The sequence below is a fragment of the Dendrobates tinctorius genome, unplaced genomic scaffold (assembly GCF_039654945.1).
Source record: "Dendrobates tinctorius isolate UK_male_01 unplaced genomic scaffold, ASM3965494v1 ptg000024l, whole genome shotgun sequence".
Classification (NCBI taxonomy): Eukaryota; Metazoa; Chordata; class Amphibia; order Anura; family Dendrobatidae; genus Dendrobates; species Dendrobates tinctorius.
In genome coordinates this window covers 5,793,299-5,816,755 of record NW_027361692.1, presented here as the reverse complement: position 1 = coordinate 5,816,755, position 23,457 = coordinate 5,793,299, and the positions used below count along the sequence as shown (strand labels likewise).

The 23,457-nt window shown below is 38.1% G+C and overlaps 1 protein-coding gene across 3 annotated transcripts in view; it reads right to left on the bottom strand.

Moving 5' to 3' along the window:
- The window catches only part of COL12A1 (collagen type XII alpha 1 chain), a 221,073-nt gene that overhangs the window by 51,776 nt on the left and 145,840 nt on the right, over positions 1-23,457 (bottom strand). For all 3 annotated transcript variants that reach the window (XM_073569320.1, XM_073569322.1, XM_073569323.1), the window contains 11 exons: positions 19,587-19,703; positions 18,644-18,790; positions 18,342-18,416; positions 17,842-17,981; positions 16,690-16,813; positions 16,343-16,486; positions 12,724-12,888; positions 10,489-10,527; positions 10,259-10,397; positions 8,294-8,436; positions 7,218-7,327 (listed from right to left, as the gene is read on the bottom strand). In XM_073569320.1, coding sequence (XP_073425421.1) covers positions 7,218-7,327; positions 8,294-8,436; positions 10,259-10,397; positions 10,489-10,527; positions 12,724-12,888; positions 16,343-16,486; positions 16,690-16,813; positions 17,842-17,981; positions 18,342-18,416; positions 18,644-18,790; positions 19,587-19,703 — 1,343 coding nt within the window. The remainder of the gene's footprint in view (positions 1-7,217; positions 7,328-8,293; positions 8,437-10,258; positions 10,398-10,488; positions 10,528-12,723; positions 12,889-16,342; positions 16,487-16,689; positions 16,814-17,841; positions 17,982-18,341; positions 18,417-18,643; positions 18,791-19,586; positions 19,704-23,457) is intronic.

The window sequence follows — 23,457 nt, the reverse complement described above, 5'->3', positions numbered from 1 at the left end:
GTGCTCCCCTTGTTTGTCTATCCCAGCTGTCTTTAGTTCTAGTGGGGATTGGCTAGTGCTCACCCTGTCCTTCCCTAAGCAGGCTTACTGCCAGGGTCAGACAGGGATTAAGTTCCTGCTCGGCGATACATGCAGAACCTATATAGGGACAGTTAGGGCAGACAAGGTGATGTTAGATCTGCCTAGGGGTCCCCACTCCCACCCTCCCTAGTGTTGGGTTCTCTTCCCCTCATCCCTTTGTGTTGCACTTAGTCTTTCCTACACTGTGTGTAACAATATGTCACCATAGTTCACACTATAGACTGCATACATTATTAAACAAATCTTAGATATTATATGACTAGGGTATTTAATGTGAAATCCATATCAGAAAGACTATATAATCCTTTGAGAAACCTAAAACTCAATCTCCACACATCTAGCGTGATTGAAAGCACCTCAGTATCCCTCCTCCGTATTAATGATGAAACCTCACACTATCCAGTACAAGCTGCTGCTGTAATTCAGGTTGGATGGGAAAAAAATAAATGCTCTTGGACTTACAAGCTCTGACTCTACAGACAGATTTAAAATTCTCTTTTAAACATCAGGACTATTCAACCATTCGGTCACGTATATTCAAAGTATCTTAACCAGCCTCATTAGGTATAAGAGGCACCTGTTTTTGGAAACTGTGGTAGCAGATCATTTTTAAGTCTCGGAAAATCCCTTTAATATTTAAGTTTGTTACAAGTACAAGCAATGTAAAGTTTCAGAGTTTAAAAAAGGACATCAAAATAAAAAAATGGCCAAATAGTAGAGAATCGAGCCCACTGCGTTTTCCAACATTGTTATCTAAACAATCAGATGGCCTTAATAAATCTGAAATCTAATAGCTGTTGACTCACAAAGCATAAGCACATTGTTCATCATGTTAGTTTTGGCAGCTATCAAGGTCATTGATAGTTAATATTTCTGCATGCCCATTTAAGCATTAAATTAGCAGACTATCAACCACAGAGCTGAGCTGCAAAGTGAAAACATCATGATAAACCTACAGAGATAACTTAAACCAACTCTGTCTTTTTGCCCTCTACTAATAATTGGCATGCCAATCTACAAGTCCTTCAGCTCACACATACAGTGGCATATAAAAGTTTGGGCACCCCTGGTCAAAATTACTGTTACTGTGAACAGATAAAAAAGTTGAAAATGAAATGATCAAAAAAGGCCTAAAGTTAAGGAAGACACATTTCCTTTGTATTTTAGGCAAAAAATAGAATATATATTCATCTTTTACATTTTAAAAATTACAAAAATGGAAATAGGCCATTGGAAAAGTTTGGGCACCCTGCACGGTTAGAACCTAGTAGCACTCCATTTTGAAAGTATCACAGCTTGTAAATGCTTTATGTAGCCAGACAGGAGACTTTCAATTCCTGTTTGAGAGATTTTCATCCATCCTTCCTTGGAAAATTATTCCAGTTCTGTGAGGTTCCAGGGTTGTCTTGCATACGCTGCTCTTTTGAAGTCTAGCCACATATTTCAATGAAGATCAGGGGACTGTGGGGGCCATTGTAAAACCTTCAACTTCCAACTTTTGAGGTAGTCTGTTGTGGATTTTGACATGTGTTTAGGATCCATTTGTAGACGCCATCCTCTTTTCAGCGTCTTCTTTTTTACTGATGGTGTTATGTTTGCATCAAGAATTATTGAATCCATTGTTCCCTCTACCTGTAAAATGTTCCCCGTGCCATTGACTGTACCACAACCCCAAAGCATGATTGATCCACCCCCATGCTTAATACTTGGCGAGATGTTCTTTACCTGTTCTTTTCCCCTTTTTTCCCCTCGCATACCTTTGATCATTGTGGCCAAAGAGTTCTATTTTAACCTCATCGGTCCACAGCACTTGCTTCCAAAATGCATCAGGTTTGTTAAGATGTTCTTTTGCATACTTCTCACTCTTAATTTTATGCTAAGGATGCAGAAGAGGTTTTCTTTTGATGACTCTTCCATGAATGCCAGATTTGTATTGGTGTCTATGAAGAGTAGAACAGTTTACCACAACTCCAGACTCTGCTAAATCTTTCTGAAGGTTTTTTGCAGTCAAATAGTGGCTCTGATTTGCCTCCCTAGAAATCCTATGAGCAGCTCCCACTGAAATTTTGAAATCTTATCTGGTCTTTCAGACCTCAGCATGACCTCACAAATCTCCAAGGGTGCTCCAACTTTAGCCACATTTTCCTTTTTGTTATTTTTAAAATGTAAAAAATGAAAAAATGAGCATATATATATATGTATATATATATATACACACACAGTATATACTGTATATATATATATATATATATTTGCCTAAAATACAAAGTAAATGTATCATCTTTAACTTTAGGCCTTTTAGAGATAATTTCATCTGCAGCTTGCTTAACTGTTCACGATTACAGTAATTTTGACCAGGAATGCCAAAACATGCCAATTTAAGCAACTCAACTAAATTTGATCTGAACAGAAAGACTCAATCTATAAAAAAATATATTCAAACCCAGTCTTACTTATTACAATAAATGGTTTATTGCTTATTGTTTTGAAACAAAGCTGAATGGGGTACTAGAATTGATGTTGATATCTCAGTATAGGGCAGATTTCTTAATTTAACTATATCAGTAAACATATTCATGTTCCCCTTCTCACACATTAGCCTCTTTCTGACATTGGGCATAATGATCCATTCATGTGACCTGGGCCTATTTTACCATGGATGACTACGTCTGAGCGATCGCCCGCAATCACAGGGGGTGCGCGTTCCATCATCACCAGGTGTCAGCTGTCAGAATCACAGACTGCTCCCGACACTTTAACCCCCGAAATCCTGCGATCGAAAAAGATTTCAGAATTCTGGAAGCCGGCAGAGGGCTGACAGCTCCTCTGCCTTTGGATTGGAGACCCCACGGACCAGCTGGTAACAGAGCCCAGTGACCAAAGGTAACCTCTATGATGTCACCCCTGGTAACTGAGCTCTCCCGGTGCTAGCAGGCATCTCACCTCAGCTCAGTCCGGCTGGGAACAGGCCAATGTGACATGGCACTCTCAAACCATTCCAGCAAAATCTGAACTCCAATATGGCACCTCTTCCCTTTTGAGCTTTGCACTGTGCCTTAAAAGTAGTATTCCCCTACATATGGGGTATCGGCGTACTAAAGAAAAATTGCACAACAACTTTTGGGGTCCAATTTCTCCTGTTACCCTTGGTAAAATAAAAAATTGAGGGCCAAAAGGTTATTTTTGTGGAAAAAAATATGATTTTTTTATTTTCACGGCTTTATGTTATAAAATTCTGTGAAGCACTTGTGGGTTCAAAGTGCTCACCATACATCTAGATAAGTTCCTTGGAGGTCTAGTTTCCAAAATGGTGTCACTTGTGGGGGTTTCCACTATTTAGGCACATCAGGAACTCTTCAAATGCGACATGGTGTCCGATCTCAATTCCAGCCAATTCTGCATTGAAAAAGTCAAACGGCGCTCCTTTCCTTCCGAGCTCTGCCATGCGCCCAAACAGTGGTTTACCCTCACATATAGGGTATCAGCATACTCAGAACAACTTTTGGGGTCCAATTTCTCCTGTTACCCTTGGGAAAATAAAAAATTGGGGGCAAAAAATCATATTTGCGAAAAAATATGATTTTTATTTTTACGGCTCTACATTATAAACTTCCATGAAGCAATTGGGGGCTCAAAGTGCTCACCACACATGTAGATAAGTTCCTTAGGGGGTCTACTTTCTAAAATGGTGTCACTTGTGGGGGATTTCCAGTTTTTGGGCCCATCAGGGGCTCTCCAACTGTGACATGGCATCTGATCTCAATTCTAGACAATTTTGCATTGAAAAGTCAAACGGCGCTCCTTCCCTTCTGAGCTCTGCCATGCACCCAAACAGTGGTTTACCTGCATATATGGGGTATCAGCGTACTCAGGACAAATTGTACGACAACTTTTAGGGTCAAATTACTCCTGTTACCATTGGTAAAATAAAACAAATTGGATGTGAAGTAAATTTTTTGTGAAAAAAGTAATGTTAATTTTTTTTTAAATATTCCAAAAATTCCTGTGAAGCACCTAAAGGGTTAATAATCTTCTTGAATGTTGTTTTGAATACCTTGAGGGGTGCATTTTTTAGAATGGTGTCACTTTTAGGTATTTTCTATCATATAGACCCCTCAAAATGACTTCAAATGTGATGTGGTCCCTAAAAGAAATGGCTTTGTAAATTTTGTTTTAAAAATGAGAAATCGCTGGTCAAATTTTAACCCTTATAACTTCCTAACGAAAAAAAATTTTGGTTCCAAAATTGTGCTGATGTAAAGTAAACATGTGGAAAATGTTACTTATTATGTACAGTGGGGCAAAAAAGTATTTAGTCAGTCAGCAATAGTGCAAGTTCCACCACTTAAAAAGATGAGAGGCGTCTGTAATTTACATCATAGGTAGACCTCAACTATGGGAGACAAACTGAGAAAAAAAAATCCGGAAAATCACATTGTCTGTTTTTTTTTCATTTTATTTGCATATTATGTTGGAAAATAAGTATTTGGTCAGAAGCAAAATTTCATCTCAATACTTTGTGATATATCCTTTGTTGGCAATGACAGAGGTCAAACGTTTTCTGTAAGTCTTCACAAGTTTGCCACACACTGTTGTTGGTATGTTGGCCCATTCCTCCATGCAGATCTCCTCTAGAGCAGTGATGTTTTTGGCTTTTCGCTTGGCAACACGGACTTTCAACTCCCTCCAAAGGTTTTCTATAGGGTTGAGATCTGGAGACTGGCTAGGCCACTCCAGGACCTTGAAATGCTTCTTACGAAGCCACTCCTTCGTTGCCCTGGTGGTGTGCTTTGGATCATTGTCATGTTGAAAGACCCAGCCACGTTTTATCTTCAATGCCCTTGCTGATGGAAGGAGGTTTGCACTCAAAATCTCACGATACATGGCCCCATTCATTCTTTCATGTACCCGGATCAGTCGTCCTGGCCCCTTTGCAGAGAAACAGCCCCAAAGCATGATGTTTCCACCACCATGCTTTACAGTAGGTATGGTGTTTGATGGATGCAACTCAGTATTCTTTTTCCTCCAAACACGACAAGTTGTGTTTCTACCAAACAGTTCCAGTTTGGTTTCATCAGACCATAGGACATTCTCCCAAAACTCCTCTGGATCATTCAAATGCTCTCTAGCAAATTTCAGACGGGCCCGGACATGTACAGGCTTAAGCAGTGGGACACGTCTGGCACTGCAGGATCTGAGTCCATGGTGGCGTAGTGTGTTACTTATGGTAGGCCTTGTTACATTGGTCCCAGCTCTCTGCAGTTCATTCACTAGGTCCCCACGCGTGGTTCTGGGATTTTTGCTCACCGTTCTTGTGATCATTCTGACCCCACGGGGTGGGATTTTGCGTGGAGCACCAGATCGAGGGAGATTATCAGTGGTCTTGTATGTCTTCCATTTTCTAATTATTGCTCCCACAGTTGATTTCTTCACTCCAAGCTGGTTGGCTATTGCAGATTCAGTCTTCCCAGCCTGGTGCAGAGCTACAATTTTGTTTCTGGTGTCCTTTGACAGCTCTTTGGTCTTCACCATAGTGGAGTTTGGAGTCAGACTGTTTGAGGGTGTGCACAGGTGTCTTTTTATACTGATAACAAGTTTAAACAGGTGCCATTACTACAGGTAATGAGTGGAGGAAAGAGGAGACTCTTAAAGAAGAAGTTACAGGTCTGTGAGAGCCAGAAATCTTGATTGCTTGTTTCTGACCAAATACTTATTTTCCACCATAATATGCAAATAAAATGAAAAAAAAACAGACAATGTGATTTTCTGGATTTTTTTTTCTCAGTTTGTCTCCCATAGTTGAGGTCTACCTATGATGTAAATTACAGACGCCTCTCATCTTTTTAAGTGGTGGAACTTGCAATATTGCTGACTGACTAAATACTTTTTTGCCCCACTGTATTTTGTGTGACTAATCTCTGCGATTTAAGGGCATGAAAATTCAAAGTTGAAAAATTGCGAAATTTTCAAAATTTTCACCAAATTTCCATTTTTTTCACAAATAAACACAAGTCATAACAAAGAAATTTTACCACTATCATGAAGTACAATGTGTCGCAAGAAAACAGTGTCAGAATCACCAGGATCCATGGAAGCATCCAGAGTTATTACCTTATAAAGGGACAGTGGTTAGAATTGTAAAAATTGGCCTGGTCATTAACATGCAACCCACCCTTGGGGGTAAAGGGGTTAAACAAAATCTGTAACCAGATTTTTGATATGTAATATGAGAGCAGCATGATGTAGAGGCAGATAGCCTTTTTCCAGCTATGCATCACTTACTGGACTGCTTGGTGCAGTTTTGCTAGAATCCCTGTTTTCTCTGCTGTAGAAATAGTAGAGGTCAGAATGCTGATCTGTGTATAGCCCCACCCACACCTCTGATTGGCAGCTGTACACTGTGCACTGACAACAAGCTGCCAATCAGTCGTTGGGGTGGGGTTACACCAGATAAGCCTGACTGCCATGCACATGAGACCTAGTCAGGAAGTAATAATCTCCTGCTGATCGACCACTGATTGTAATTAAGTACAGCACATAGCCTAATAAGAAGTGACACATTCCTGGAATCAGGCTTTCTTGTGCTATATTATGCTATTCTACGATTAAATAGCAACAACCTTCTGACATTCGCTTTAAAGCTACATTTTTTTTTTCAAGAGAGACAATCCGTTTCCTGTTTATCGCAGATAGTTGGCACTCCTGATACTCAAACAGTGTGTAGTATGAATGTGTGTTAGCCCACGAACTCCAGAACCACATCATTTGCACAAGACTCAATAAAAGAATTACCAAATGGCTCACTGCTTATCTGCCTTTGCTGCAGTAAAGCCATGAAAGGCCCCTGTCTTGTGGCTATAATAAACATTTAATAGGACTGTCTAAATGTAATCTTTTCATAAGACATGGAAATGTGGCTGAAGGGCATTAAACCAAAAAGCCCTGTTTTTAAAAAAAATCAACAAAATCTTTTTTGCAAATTATCATTTACGCAAATGCTTATATAGTTGGGTAGGTTAAGAAATCCTTAAAAAAAAACAGATATAATCCAGGACTTATTTGTTTATCATTGATAATTCAATTTACATTAATACTCAATATTTGGTTGCAGTAAAGATTTACAACTTGTGACTTACCTTGTGAAAGCTTCCATAAAACAGCTTCTTTATTTCATCACCATCAAATGTGACAGTCTGAGTGTCTCCTGTAGCTCCCTTGTTGAAGAATGAGAGTGTTTTTTTGGACCCTAGAGAAATTTTGAAAATATTTTGTCTCATCAAAGAGTAACAGGATTTTATATTAAAGGCACTGTGTCCAGTAGTAGTAGCAGCTTAATCAATTCTGGGCCCTTATTAAAATTAAAACTTTGTATACTCACCTCCTGTACCAACGGCGTTCCAGAAATGTGCAGACTGCTGTTCCCAGCTGTGATGTGACTTGTGTCACGTTCCAGCTACAGCCAATGAGCAGCCTTTGGACAGCTGCAGCCTTTACAATTTCATCAGAGCGGACATCCACCCCAATGAAATATTGATGAGCCACAGCAAAAGAGTGGAGGTCTCCAGCCTGCATGTACTACAAATCACGTCACTCTGGAAACATTGGCAATGCTGTAAGAGATATGTACAGTATGCACTGTTTTTATTTTATATGGATTCCTGAACTGATTAAGTTGGGATTGTACAGTAGTGGAAAACCACTTTATTATAAATTCCTGAGAAGCAAATAATACACAGAATATCAGACATAATAGGAGCAATGCTCAGCATTGTGCAAGAATTATCATGCATTAAAGGGGAATTCCATTTTTATATCACATTTGATGTGTCATATATGATATATCATTGAAAGACTATTGTCACTGAGGCATAGCAATGATGGTAGCAGTATTCTAAGCAATAAGACCACTTTACAAGAATCATTTTAACTAATGCTAAAAACCTAACAAACACAAAGAAAGCTATGCTGAATGACTGGAGTACTTAATGCCACACCTATCTTTCAAAGACGTAATATAATAGTTATTAACTAATTTATCTTTCAGTGGTCAAAGAAGATCAAAATGGGATTAGACAGGTAAGGACAAGTGAAATATATTCACTTTGACACATCATATTTTAAGTGTCAAAATAAATGAAGTTGTAGATAATCTTCCGTTATCAACATTTTGACTTCGTAATACTGAAAACTGAAAACATGAAAAGATACTCACCATCCAGAGTCACTCCCGTCAGAGGTTTATAACCCTTATCTGTGACCTGCCATATTGAAAATGACTCATTGGGGGTTTCAGGGAGCACACGAAACAGTAGGATGAGTGTGTAGGATGGTGGAAGGCCATCAGGATGTAGCTCTCTGCGTAAAAGATTGACCACATTAAGAACATTGAGTACATTTTTTTAATATGGGCACAATTTCTTAAATAGGTTGTGAATAGTTAAAGTGGTTATTTCAAGCTCTTAAATAGTTAAAATTGCAAAGTGCTTGCAAAAACGAGCAAATTTGCTATTTATCCGTTATTAAAAATCTCAAAAATGGAGGGATTTTTAATAGCATAGTTTACAGCTCGTTGCAAAGATTATCAGAAACCCTGCAGTCTCAGAGTAGCTGGTTTGCAAGGACCATGCAGCATTTATAGGCTTTATTCTTTAGAACCTGTAAGCATTGCTCCAAAGCTGGATAGAATCCAGCTTCCATCCCCATGCACTTCTCCGATGCTGCAGAAATTGCCATTGCCTCAGTGCTCAGTTTGTATCAGTGGCACGAGAAAGGGAAGGTTTACTCTTCATCAGCCAAGAGAGTATGGAGGTGGAATAGGCCACATGGGCTGGAAATATCCACTTTTGCTGACAAGGAAAGAGCATCCACGAAGCAGTAGTGTGACAAAATTATACATGTAATGTAAGTAACATGTATACATGTTAAGGATGTAGTATTAGACCAGTTTCACGAATATGAGGCTGTTGAGTTCAGGTCATGAAACCTGTGGCCAGTACGGACATCATGCGCTGTACTCAGATCATGAATGCCAATCATGTGAAATCTGTCTTATTGTTATATATTTGCTCTGCATGAAATGACTCTGCATCTTGAACCCTTCAAACTCATATATCAGTACAATCTATAGGGATATCTGTTTGGAAGAGATACACTCTAGAAGACAAATTACATATAGTGTGGTTGTCCTTTCTGTAACTCAAAAAGTCACAAGAGCAAAAGGATTTGAAGCTAATAAATGTTCAGATACTAAAAAATTTAACTAGAGTCCAAAAATTGGAAATGTGCATGGCCCCACGGAATAACAGGGTGAGTGTGATCCGATGTTTTGCTGGAACGCACTTGAGCCGAAAAATATTGTCATGTGCACCAGCCCTTACAGCATGCCAAGCTTGTTTTAAAGAACCACAAAAAATTAGGGACAATTAGTAAAAACAGTTATTAGCTCACAAGTGCTATAAATGTGGCAGTTGCTTGTCAAAAACAATTAACCTTTCTAAATGTTTAATGTCCTATATTTAACATGGCAGCAGTTGTTTGCTAAGTATTGGATATATGAGTAGTATTTTTTGCTTTTTTTTTACATAATGAGGCAAATGTATAAAAACTTGTGGAAAGGAAAAGCTGAGTATTTTTTAAATTTGTCCTGCTGGGTTCATTTTCCAAAGAACTCTTTAAAAATGAAAGATGGAATCCCATTGATTGCTATGTATCCTACTCTACTTTTCCTTGCAATATTTTTGATAAATCTCCTTCTTTGAGTTATTGCAGTAGTCCAATCCATTTCTCTTTAACCTTACTTTCTATGCCTACTTTTCTAGGTCTAGGGTGTATTCTAGGCCTACTTTTTAGCACTTTGAGGAGAAAATGCTGAAAGTGTATTCTCACCTAGAAAATATATGGCCATACATTTCTGACAGATTTGGGTTCCACCTTGCTCAGCTATTTTTGAAGCTCTCATAGAATTGAATGCAGAGAGCCACCTATGTGCATCCAACTCTCCATTTATAGGAGCCGCCTTATCAGGTGGAATGGGGTTGTAGGAGCACAAATCTGGAGATAGGTGCAGATTCAAAAGATGGGACTCACATCTACCAGAAGTACAGTATATGGAATATTCGGAGGATAATTAATAAATGTCTAAAATGGGAATAGCTCTATAACACTGTAATTTACTTACGAGGTAGGTATAGAGAGGAAGGCATCTTTGTGGAGATTATACGCAGGGAAGCTGTTGAAAGAACCAGGTTGCAAAGAGACACCTTGGACAGATCCATAAGTCTTTTCTGTAAGGTTATATGCTTCTAGCATCCTAAAGCCTTAGAGAAAAACAAAAATATGAATACAATGCACATAGAAACAAAAGGAAAAATCTCAGTATGCAAGCTGAGAAAAAAGAGGCTCTCTTACCAGGCGACGTGTAGCCATCAAGGTATATAAGTGGGCAAGCTGAAAGAACAAGGGATAACAAGATAACGTCATCTATATTTATACCCTAGCACCTCACACATGGGTGATGTTATCAAACTGTTTGCAAATCTAAAACATCTAATATATACCGTAATTCTAGTTTGACTTATGCTCCTGAAGCTTGGTAAGCAGAATGTGATGTATTTCTTGGCACTATATCTACTGATCACACTCTAAAAAGTGTAAATTATGTTCACATGATGGTAAATGGAAGTAAAACTCACGAAAGAACACAATGTGTTCTTGTTATTGACGTTAATTTCCTGATGTGTCATTTATTATAAACTTGGAGTCTGGTCTGATACGTTTTTCTGGCATGTTTGACATTCCTAGAAATAAGAGGCGCTCAGCTTTCAATTGGGCATCGGTTTTCTTGAATTTATTTGGCATGTGCTTAGAAAAAAGGTCGGCATGACCCTATTCATTTTAATTGAATTATTGAGTAAATTCTTGTTGATTTCTTCTCTCTGATCTCTTAATCTCCAGCATAATTCAAAGAGATAGCAGTATTGGGCAATGAAAGGTGTAAGAATTATGATCTCATGGGGTGCAGCCACAAACTGGCCTGGAGAGGGGCCCATTGGTGACCAGCGTTATTATCAACCAGATGTATTTCCAAGAACATATAAACAGTTTCAACTATTGAAGAGTAGAGAGTCAATGGCTCCCTGCCCTGCACTAGCATGCAAGCCTTAGGCCTATCAGAGGCCATCAGTGTTCTGTTCCAGATGGCACAATGCTGTCGATGATCTGCACCATCTGTGCTGGGTGATGGAGGAAAAAGACCTAGCTGCTTATCATGGGAATGGTGGCAGGTGAGAGCCATTGTTGTTTATTTTATTTAATGGCTTTTGTGGGTCATTATTAATCCATGGGGCGACAAAGGGGACATTATTCATTTAGAGAATCACAGATTGAGGACATTATTATCGTAAGGGAGCATAAATTGGGATATTAATACTGTTTACAGTCCACAAAAAGGTACTCTACTGCTGTATGGAGGCATAAATGTGGACGTTAATACTGTATAGAAACTACAGGGTAGTATTATTACTGCATTGGGCACACAGAGGAATATAACCTTTTTATGAGGTCCCACAAAAGAGTACATTAGCATTAATACGATGTAGGGACACAAAGGGTGATATTTCTACTGTGAAGGGCACCCAAGATGGAACCTCAGTGCTGTAAGGTTTTTTTTATTTTTCAGAGGCACTGTTACCGTAGAAGGAGCCAAAGGGAGGTACTGTTACTGTTTATCGTATCACAGGTGCACTATGCCTTTATATAGTTTATATAGGAGTAAGGGGAAAAGTAGGGAGGGTACTCTACAAGTGATCAGCCATATATGTCTGTGAATTACATTGGCCAGAGATGAGCCCTGTCTGTAAGAAATCATTGTGGTCTTAATCAGATGAGGAAGACTAGAGAAAATAAATTATTTTAGCTGGAGATGTCAGCAGTGATCAATGGATTTTCCTGTACCAAATACACTTATACCATCTACAGAACTTGTGTATACAGTAACTGCTATCTATCAATATAAGTATAGTGGTATTATTCAGTCACTATTGTATCTGCTGAAAATATACTGTATGGTCATGATTAGGTGGGGCGATATTTGTTCCTGTATGCGGTATTATTGGTACATTGGTCTTGGTTTGGTTGGTTTTGTTCAGCAACAGAATGGTGGTGACATTGGTAATATTTTTTACAGGTTTGGAATGTATGTCTTTACAGACTCTAGCAACACCTCCAGGGCCTACACAATATAGCAACATGCTGATGGTGGGGGATAATGTCTAGGCCCAGAATTTGCCCTGGCGCCAAAAGAATTCTACTTACTCCCCAGTTTACAATTCCAAAGAAATAAACACCCAGTCAGGCAGCAATAAATTATCTTTTATCATGAAAGCAGTCAGGTATTAACTACTGAAGTATTTCACTCAAAGATAAATCAATACAAGGTACATTTGAAATCTAACATCAACGTCTTTAAAAGGACAAATTTTTCTATTGTGTCCTATCGTGTGAAGTATTGAATCATCTCTCCAGTAATAATCCAAGTGCTTTATCATGTATCACTGTACTATGTTTTGTCACAAATACAAGTCATCTTGAAGGGATAATTGAAAATATAATTCCCTTCTAAGAGCTTGATGAAATTATACTTACTTGAAGTTGCAGTTTCACACACAAAGGTGATGAGATTATCTTCAATCTTCTCAAATGCATCAAAATCATCAACAATGAAGACGTGGCGTTCACTCGGTTTACTACCAATATTTGTAAGCTCGGTATAATCCACATCAGCCACTCCAATCACGAATACGCTAAAGCCTGAAAATGACAGAAGATAAAGCCCTCATTATGGTTATCACTACATTTGGAGTTAAATCTCAAGAGGGAAAGTGAAAATGTTCCAGATCTATTTTAAGGCCAACATGCACATAACAAGGTGAGATATTAGACTTAGGAACCATTCTGTTGGGTTCACTTTGTCACAGTGGGATGTTTTTTACGCTTCTTTGATGAATATATATTAACATTAACTACTGTAGGTTTTCTACATGAATTACTATTTATTTATTTAATTACTGCAGGGTATACAGTTATTATATTTATTCTATAATTATATTTGTCTGTTAATGGCCACTGTGTGAATGTGCACCTACATATTACACTTATACCAACAGGTGTGCTGCCCCATGTTTTTGCTTTAGTTCTTTGTACGATATACATTTTGGGGTGTTCCCCCATTTTTAGGCTCTGTAAATTGTCTTTTTAGCTTTCCACATACCCGTCTATTTTGAGGCTTGCTGGCACATATCAAGGTGAGTTACTAGGGTTAAGGACCATCTTGATTGGGGAACACATTGATGTGGGGGATGGCTTTCACAGTTTTTTGACCAAAAAAGTTTCAACTAAGTACTCTAAACTTTATACACATATACTACTATTAATTTACTTACTACAGGGTATCTATTAATTGCTTTTATTATGGGTTATTCCTGTATTAAAATTAAAACTTCATCATTAGAATAAGCTTTCAGACTGAATGAAAAACAAAATGTTCAAATGCAACATCTGTTCTTAGTCATAGTCATACCATGACTAAGAACAGATGTTGTATTTGAAACATGTTGGTTTTTATTCTGTTTGTACAGTCATTCTAAGGATAGAGTTTTAACTTAATATTGGAATAAATTGGATGATTTCATCCTCAAGACCAGGAACATTTTCACTTTCCTTGTTGCTATTGACTACACATGATCAATGCTTCCACCCTATACATATTGAAGGTGAGCTGGTTACATTCTTTTTTTTATCTTGGAGTTACATCTACAGCACTGAATAAATATGACAAGTGTTTGCAAGGCCCTTAATTTTCCTGTAAGGCTACTATTTTTCCGATCCAATATCCCAAACCTACTTTTTACTTGTTTTGCTAATAACTAAGGCTAATACCGTTCTAATCCCCAGTGATTCACGCCTTGGAGAATTAATGAAAAGGGAAATTTACTCAATGTATATTTCCTTAAAGTTAATTACTTAAAAATGTGGGTGATAAGAAAACCCATGTTCAAGCGAAGGTCTTCCAGCAATCCCCACTTCAATCTCTTCTTTAAAGGTTGAGGAGCAGTTGCGAGGAAGTCAAATTTCTCAATGTTGCTGTCTGACCAGAATATTTCCTATAACTATATTTTGTGAATGAAAATAAAATCCTTCTGCATTTAGTGTACAGAGGCATTTTAACTGTATTTCCTGAATTTGGCATAGTAGAGAGAGCAAGAGGAATTTGATTTCTGAGCTGTTTCTATGCCTACTTAATTACCTGAGTCACTCCTACTTGTAAATGGAGTAATGGAAGCAATGAGGAAAACTACTGATAAAACAATTCTAATATACAAGCAGTGGTAGACTTTCCAATTAAAATACATTTCTTATTTATATTTCAATTTGCGTAACATGATCAAACTATCATTTATTGTATTGGAACCACTTGACGTGCTATGGGAACACTTTGTAACCTCGCAGTATGTATATACATATTATTCTTTAAAAAAGTATGTGATAAAAAACAATCCTAGTTTTAATGATCAGACTGACATGTGCGTTACGAACCAACGGCTTATTAACCCCTTCATGAAGGTATTTTCAGTTTTGCATTTTCGTTTTTTGCTCCCCTTCTTCTCAGAGCCATAATTTTTTTATTTTTCTGTCAATATGGCCGTGTGAGGGCTTGTCTTTTGTGGGATGAGTTGTACTTTTGAACAACCCCATTGGTTTTGGTATGTCATGTACTAGAAAACAGGAAAAAAAATTCCAAGTGCAGTGAAATTGCAAAAAAGTGCAATCTCACACTTGCTTTTTGTTTGGCTTTTTTTACTAGGTTCACTAAATGCTAAAACTGACCAGCCATTATGATTCTCCAGGTTATAGGCTCCAAACATATCTAGGTTCTTTTTTATGTAAGTGGTGAAAAAAAATTCCAAACTTTGTTGAAAAAAAAAATTGCACCATTTTCTGATACCCGCAGCGTCTCCATTTTTTGTGATCTCGGGTTGGGTGAAGGCTTTTGCGTGCCGAGCTGACCTTTTTGATGATACCATTTTGGTGCAGATATGATGATTTGATCGCCCATTATTGCCTTTTAATGTAATGCCATGGCGACAAAAAACGTAATTATGGCGCTTTGACTTTTTTTCTTGCTACGCCGTTTAGCAATCAGGTTAATCCTTATTTTTATTGATAGATCAGGTAATTCTGAATGCGGTGATACCAAATATGTATATGTTTCTTTTTTTATTGTTTTATTTTGCATGGTGCGAAAGGGGGGTGATTTGACCCTTTATTTTTTTATTTCTTTTATATTTTTAAAAACATTTTTTTTTACTTTTGGCATGCTTCAATAGTCTCCATGGGAGACTAGAAGCTGCCACAACCCGATCAGCTCTGCTACATACAGGTGATAATCAGATCGCCTATATGTAGTGGAATTACTCACTTGCTATGGGTGCCAACCACCAGGTGGCGCTCACAGCAAGCCGACAGTGACAACCATAGAGGTCTCCAGGAGACCTCTGGTTGTGATGCTAACCAACCGGTGACCCGCTATCACGTGATGGAGGTCAACGGTGGGTGGATTTCTGACACAATGGCTGGAAGCATGAGTTAAATGCCGCTGTCAGCATTTGACAGCGGCATTTAATGGGTTAATAGCCGTGGGTGGATCGCGATTCCACCCACGCATATTACAGGCACATGTCAACTGTTCAAAACAGCTGACGTGAAGATGTGGGCTCACCGCCGGAACCCATATCAAAGGGAGGGAGTCTGACATCGGCGTAAATTTACACTCAACGTCAGAAAAGGGGTTAAAGCAATATGGCCAGGAGTGCTTCTAGCAGTGATGCAGCCGCAGGCACATAGAGTAATATCCTCTTCCCAAACTAAAGATGGAAAAGAGTTGCCAGGAAAAGACATTTTCTTCCAGCTTCTTGGTGCAGGACTCAATATGTCTCATTATTAGTTATCGTTATATCAAGCATTAACTTTTCAATTCTGAAAACTTAAATTATTCTTTTAGAGACATACATCTTATATTATGCAAACATATAAAAGAAATGAGACTAATTATTAGCTAGAAAACTTGAAAATGTTTTCTTTATCTTTTTCACATAATTCATTGATCTTGTGTATCTGTGTGGTCCACTCCTGATACATTCATTCATTCCTTTTTTAGATGTTCCATAGCACATCCCACATTCAGTCTTTTCTAAGCTAATCATACCAGAATGTTGAATATCCTTGGCAGACTTCTTCACGTCATCCTGGGATCTTCCATCAGTCACTACTACTAGTACCTTGGGAACGGATCTTCTCATGCCATTTTCGAAAGTCAAGACCTTATCTCGCACAAACTTCAAAGCTTTTCCTGTGAGAAATAAAATTGGTTAAGCCGCTAGCTGTCTAGATTAAAGTAGATCTCGAGTCCCTGGCACTGGACATTTGCCTTTTTAATGCAATTTTTTCATGAATAAAGCGTAAGTACATAATTGAAGCCTTGATGATTGATTAGCTGCCTACGCTTGTATTTAAAAATTAGTATGTAGCAGTTTCTCTGCTTGTGTAACATACCTGTTTTTGTGTTTCCACCTTTGTATCGAACATTAGCTAAAGCACCAAGAGCTTGTGCTTTATCAGCATAAGTATTCAGCTTAAACTCAGTTTGGGCTTCATCACTGAACTGCACAAATGAAACCTGCAGGAAATCATAGATAAACATCAGCCATCTATGATTATATATATATATATATATATATATATATATATATATAGCACCTTACATTGCAGAAAGTATACATAATTATAGATTGTGCACTTACACTGTTGTGTACAACCTAGGGGAAACCTAACAAGAAGATTGTGCCTCCTGTTGTGGAAAACTGACATATTAGATAGTGATGCCATCCTGCCCTCTACTGGGCCTTTCTCTGTTTTAACCAATGTATACTGGCAAACTATGTTGCAATTTAGCACTACAGCACAGTAAGCATGACATGGTCACCTAGTCAAAATTACTATTATAAGATATAATGTAAAAGGATTTAATAACATAAAAACTAATGTAATATAATTTCTCCAATAGTGCTCTATCACCTATAGTGCTCCCCATGTTTTCAAACAACAATCGCCCGAGCATTATGGGTTGTAGATTATTGGTACAAATGTTGTTGTAAACAGTTTAAAGGGATTGTCTTGTACCCTTTTTTAAATACCATACTCACATTAGTGAAATCAACATAGAAGATCCTCACCTACCACACCGGTTTCTTTCCAGTAATGTTAATGCTGGGTCTCCCAGTGCTTGTGTGACATTGTTATTCCACTTGAGCACTAAAGCCAATCAATAGTCGCTGATGGGCTGCTTCACTTACACTTCCCTCAGATGAACTTTGGACATCTGAAAGAAGTTTGAGAACTGCAGCCCATTAGCAGTCACTGATTGGCTGCCCTGCTTACATGGCATAGGAATGTAATCTAAGCCCTGGGAGACCGGGTGCTTTCATTGCTGAAATGGCAGAAAGTTAGAATGAGTTATGTTCATTTTTCTAAGGGGAATATAGTATTTACGAAGGAGTTGTCCCACTTTAAAAGCTATCTTTCACTGTCCAAAAGAAAGATTATTCGTATTGAAAATGTCTGAATAGAAATAGAGCATAAGCATTTCTTTTCTTCTACAACCAATACATTTGCTTAGATCTTATCACATATTGCCATCAGTCTTACCTGGATACCTGCAGGGTTGATGACATCAAAAGCTCCAATGGTGTTAAAAATAAATTGCCGGACTTTATTGAAGTTATCATCACCAATACTCCATGAGCTATCAATTAGGAAGACAATATCTGCTTTTGCACCTTTGCACACTGAAAAAAAAATATCTGTATAAGTAATTGTAGCAGTTACTAAGGATTAGTATTAGGACAGAAGAAGGGCACAGAGTGAGGGGGAGGGTGGCTTGGAGGCTTAGGTTACAGCCTTATTCCGGTATCTAAATGTCTTGTGCAAGTGGCTAGTTAGCCCCTTTCATGGCACAAGTATGCACTGTATATACCCCAGTGGTCCCCAAACTACAATCATGCTTGTAAGTTTAATAAAAAGCAAACCGTAATAATATGTAGACATATTCTACCACTAATTAGTACCAATTTTAAACAATTTTTGCCTCTGTACCGAACATAAATGCCCCAGCCACCATTACATAAAGTCATATATATATTGCTTACCTTCACGGGCTGACGGTACTGTGGGTGGTGGAGGAGGAGCAGGAGGTTCAGTTGGTGATTCGGTTGGCTTTATCACTAAAGGTTGAGAGAAAAGACAAGAGAAAATATTAATTATTACTGATTACTTATACAACATTAACATTCTTTATATTACTGCACACAATGTATCATGTTCATTTAAAGCATATAATCTTTGCTCTACTAAGATCCAAGAAAAAGGAGAATTTAGAATGTGTTATTTCCATTTTACATACCATCCCATTTATTGGAGTTATATTACTATATATGTATCTATTACTTACAAGTACGTTCTTTGGTTGATACGCCTCTGCCCTCAAGGTTTGGTGTCTGTACAAACACAGTGGCAGTATATTCGGTGTCAGGGTTCAGACCAGTAAAGCAGTTTGACGACTCTGAGCCAGGGACTGTTATTTCCTGTCCTCGTGATCCTGTATAATACGACAAATACTGATTATTTATCACTATATATACTGCATTGAGAAAAGCTATTTTCTGCAATACTCTAAATATCACGAGAACCAAGATTTACCCACAATGGTTTTACATAGTAGTAGGGGATCCAGCACATGCGAGTAGAAAAAATGAGTTATCACTATGAACCAGGGAGTTCAAAACTTTGAAACAAGTAATAACTCCCATGTCTTATAGACCTTTTGCCTAATTTTTGTTATGAAATATACAGTGATGAATATTTTTTTAACAATTTCGAAATATAGCACGGTGGCTCAGTGGTTAGCACTGCAGCCTTGCAACGCTGGGGTCCTGTGTTCAAATCCCACCAAGGACAACATCTGCAAGGAGTTTGTATAATTCTCCCTGTGTTTGAGTGGGTTTCCTCCCATATCCCAAAGACATACTTATAGCGAATTTAGATTGTGAGCCCCATCGGGGACAGTGCCAATAATGTCTGTAAAGTGCTGTGGAATTAATAGCGCAATATAAATGAGTAAAATAAATAAACATTGAATTTTATCTATTGACATGTGATGGATTCCCTACTACCTCATAGCCTTGGTACCTTCTGTGTGGCACTGACTCTTCTAAGTGCTCCTGTGCACTGTGATTGCTGGCCGACAGGGGGGTGAGCTGATTATTTTTTCTCCCTTTTTTCAATCATTTTACATGTATTTTACATTTTTATTCATTACTGGATTCTGTTGAACTTATTTTTTTGTTCTACAAGTACGGTATCATCATTTTACAGAAAAAAAAATCTGTTCTTACCATCAACTGGATTTAGTTTCACTCTATAGGAAGTGGCAGCTCTGTGAGGCGTCCACCTAATACAGAATGAATCCCATGACACTTGGTAGCTTGTCAGATCAGTCACATTCAGGTACACTGCAAATGGAAAATCAGAAATGTTCAGTGAAAAAAATAAGAGACATCAGCTATGATCAGTATGGGGATATTTGCAATACCACAGTTCTTGAGGTTTAACATGCAGAAACCTAAACCTCAATAACAATTTCACATTTAGAATTGTGCTCTGACAGATACAGATTTGACTATCTTCACTGTAGCTTACACACATCTGTCATCAACACTTTCCTATTAACTACAAACAGATGTGTCCATCACTACGTTTTCCACAAATTTTTATAAGGACTCCCATTTATCACAATACATATGCTGAAAAAGACAAATACATTATAAACAAATCCTAATGGAGCAACACATGTTACATGTTTAATGTGGATAGAAATATTGGAGTTCACGTATTCATTAGTCACTGTGAATATATACAGTAGTGTGAAAAAGTGTCTGCCCCCTTCCTAATTTCCTATTCTTTTGCTTGTTTGTCACACTTAAAGGGAACCTGTCAGCAGGATTGTGCATAATAAACTACACACAGTGTCAGGACGGCTCTATAACCCTGATTACAATGATACCTTGGTTGAGGAAATCCGTCTTGTGAATGTTCTTTAATTTCTATTTTCGGTTTTGTGCTAACGAGATTCTCGTGCCCTAAGGCGGGCCTGGGGTATGTGGTGCTCTGATTAGATATTCATAATGCAGACGGCTGAAAGGTCACTGATCCCTTAAAAAAAAAATGCTTCTGCAGGCAGGTGCCAGCCGTGGCACTCCTGCTCTGCAGCAAAATTGCATGTTTTGTGTGCAAATAATAATTTTTTTTTCAGGTTATTCAGCTGGAGGGAAAAAAACTATTTGAAAATGTAGCCCGCGCCTGCGCATTAGCTGCTATCAGTGTCTGCTTCAGTGATCCAATAGCTACTACTGCGCATGCACCGGTGGTGTTATCTTACTGGAGAAGAAGAAAAAATTCCTCCTCCAAGATCTGATGCAGGGGACACATCAGATTAGCTAAAGCTGACAATGAATTAAGGCTCGCAAGAGACGTCAAAAGCAATAAAAAGGATTTTGGGGATATGTCAAAAGTAAAAGAAAAGTCAAAGATGCTATAGATATGTCAAAAGTAAAAGAAAAGTCAAAGATGCTATAGGATTTTAAACAAGATGAAAATTATGAAATTGTAAGAAAGGATGTTGAGAAGGCCGAACTTTTAAATTCCTATTTTGCCTCTGTTTTCTCTCAGAAAGGAAATGTAACATCATCTGATCTTCACTGTCCTATTAAAGGAATAGAAGAATCAAGGTTATCTATAAACAGAAAGATAGTGAGGGAATACTTAGCTAATATAAATGAATTCAAGTCTCCAGGTCCAGATGAATTACACCCCAGAGTAAAAAAAATTTTGAACCACTCTCAATAATCTTTGAAAATTCTTGGAGATCAAGAGAAGACCCAAAAGACTGGAAAAGAGCAAATGTTCCTATCTTCAAAAAGGGCAAGAAGGTGGACCCAGGGAACAATAGGCCAGGGAGTCTGACTTCTATACCAGGAAAGATCTTGAACAAATTATTAAATAACATGTAAGTACATACCTGAATAGGAATGAAGTGATTAATCAGAGTCAGCATGTGTTTGTAACTAATAAGTCATGTCAGACTAATTTAATTTCCTTCTATGACAGAATCACTGACTGGGTGGATTAGGAAAATGTTGTAGATATAGCATATTTTGACTTCAGCAAAGCATTTGACAAAGTATCTCACACTATCCTTAATGAAAAAATGACTAAGAATGGAATGGACAAGGCAACTGTTAGGTGGATTCATAACTGGCTTGGTGATCGGACCCAAAGAATGGTCGTAAATGGCTGCACATCCAGTTGGAAGAATGTCTCAAGTGGGGTACCACAGGGCTCTGTTCTGGGCTCTGTATTGGTCAACATCTTTATCAATGATTTAGATGAAGGAAATGAGGGTACACTGATTAAATTTGCTGATGAAACAAAGTTAGGATGGATAGCTAATACAGTGCTGTGCAAATTAATTGGGACAAAGCATTTTTTTTAAGTAAAATTGTAAGTTGGTTACCAGTCAGTGATTCAAACCAGTTTTAACTGCTTTGAACAGGTGTGAGTGCCTGTTCAAAGCAGTTAAAACTGGTTTGAATCACTGACTGGTAACCAACTTACAACTTTTACTTAAAGAAATGCTTTGTCCTAATTAATTTGCACAGCACTGTACTAGAGAAGAATGAGAGAGGGTTCAAAAATATATAAATAAACTGGAGCAGTGGGCAGCAACTAACAGGATGGTTTTTAACAGGGAAAAATGCAAAGTACTACATCTAGGCAATAAAAATGAAAAAAAATATACAGAATGGGAGGAATAGGGCTAAGCAACAGCACATGTGAAAAAGACTTGGGTATACTAATAGATCATAAACTAAACATGAGTCAACAGTGTGATGCAGCAGCAAAAAAGGCAAATACAATTCTGGGATGTATTAACACAAGCATACAGTCTAGATCACGTGAAGTCATTATCCCCCTCTACTCCTCTTTGGTCAGACATCATCTAGAAGTCCAGTTTTGAGCACCACATTTTAAAAAAGACATCAACAAACTGGAGCAAGTTCAGAGAAGAACGACCAGAATGGTAACCGGTCTGCAAACCATGTCCTATGAGGAACGGTTGCAGGATTTGGGAATGTTTAGCTTGCAAAATAGAAGACTAAGAGGAGACTTAATAGCTTTCTTCAAATATCTCAAGGACTGTCACATTGTAGAAGGATCAGCTTTATTCACATTTGCACAAGGAAAGACTAGAAGCAATGGGATGAAACTGAATGGGAGGAGACACAGATTAGATATTAGAAAAAACTTTTTGACAGTGAGGGTGATCAATGAGTGGAACAAGCTGCCACGAGAGGTGGTGATTTCTCCTTCAATGGAAGTCTTCAAACAGAGTCTGGACAGAAAAGATGGCGCTGCCAGTGCCTGGGCAGTAGCTGCTCTCAGCTATCTTCGAGTTGCTACTGCACAGGTGCCACTGTGACGCCATCTTAGAGGAGGAATTTTTTATTTTCACGGCTGATAACTGCCTGCAGATGCATTTTTTTTAAGTATTTACAGATATTCATTATGCAAAGTAGGGGGGAGGTCACTGAGGGTTCAGTGACCTGTCAGCAGTCTGCATTATGAATATGTAATCAGAGCACCACATACCTCAAACTCGACTTAGGACAAGAGAATCTCATTAACACAAAACTGAAAATAAAGATGAAAGAACAACCACAAGATGGATTTCATCAACCAAGCTATCATTTTAATCAGTATAATGACACCGACCTGACACTGTCTGTAGGTTACTGTGCACAATCCTGCTGACAGGTTCCCTTTAAATGTTTCAGAACACAAAACAAATTTAAATATTAGACAAAGATAATGCAAGTGAACACAGAATGCAGATTTCAAAGGAAGATCTTTATTAATAAGGGAAAAAGAAATCCAAACCTACAGGGTCCTGTGTGAAAAAGTGATTGCCCCCTAAACCTTATAACAGGTTGGGCCACCCTTAGCAGCAACAACTGCAATCAGGCATTTGCGATAACTGGCAATTAGTCTTTTAGAATCATAGAATCATAGAAAAGTTGAGTTGGAAGGGACCTCCAGGATCATCTGGTCCAACCCCCTGCTCAATGTAGGATTCACTAAATCAAATTTTACAATGCTCGGGAGGAATTTTTCCCATTCATCTGTGCAGAATTGTTGTAATTCAGCCAC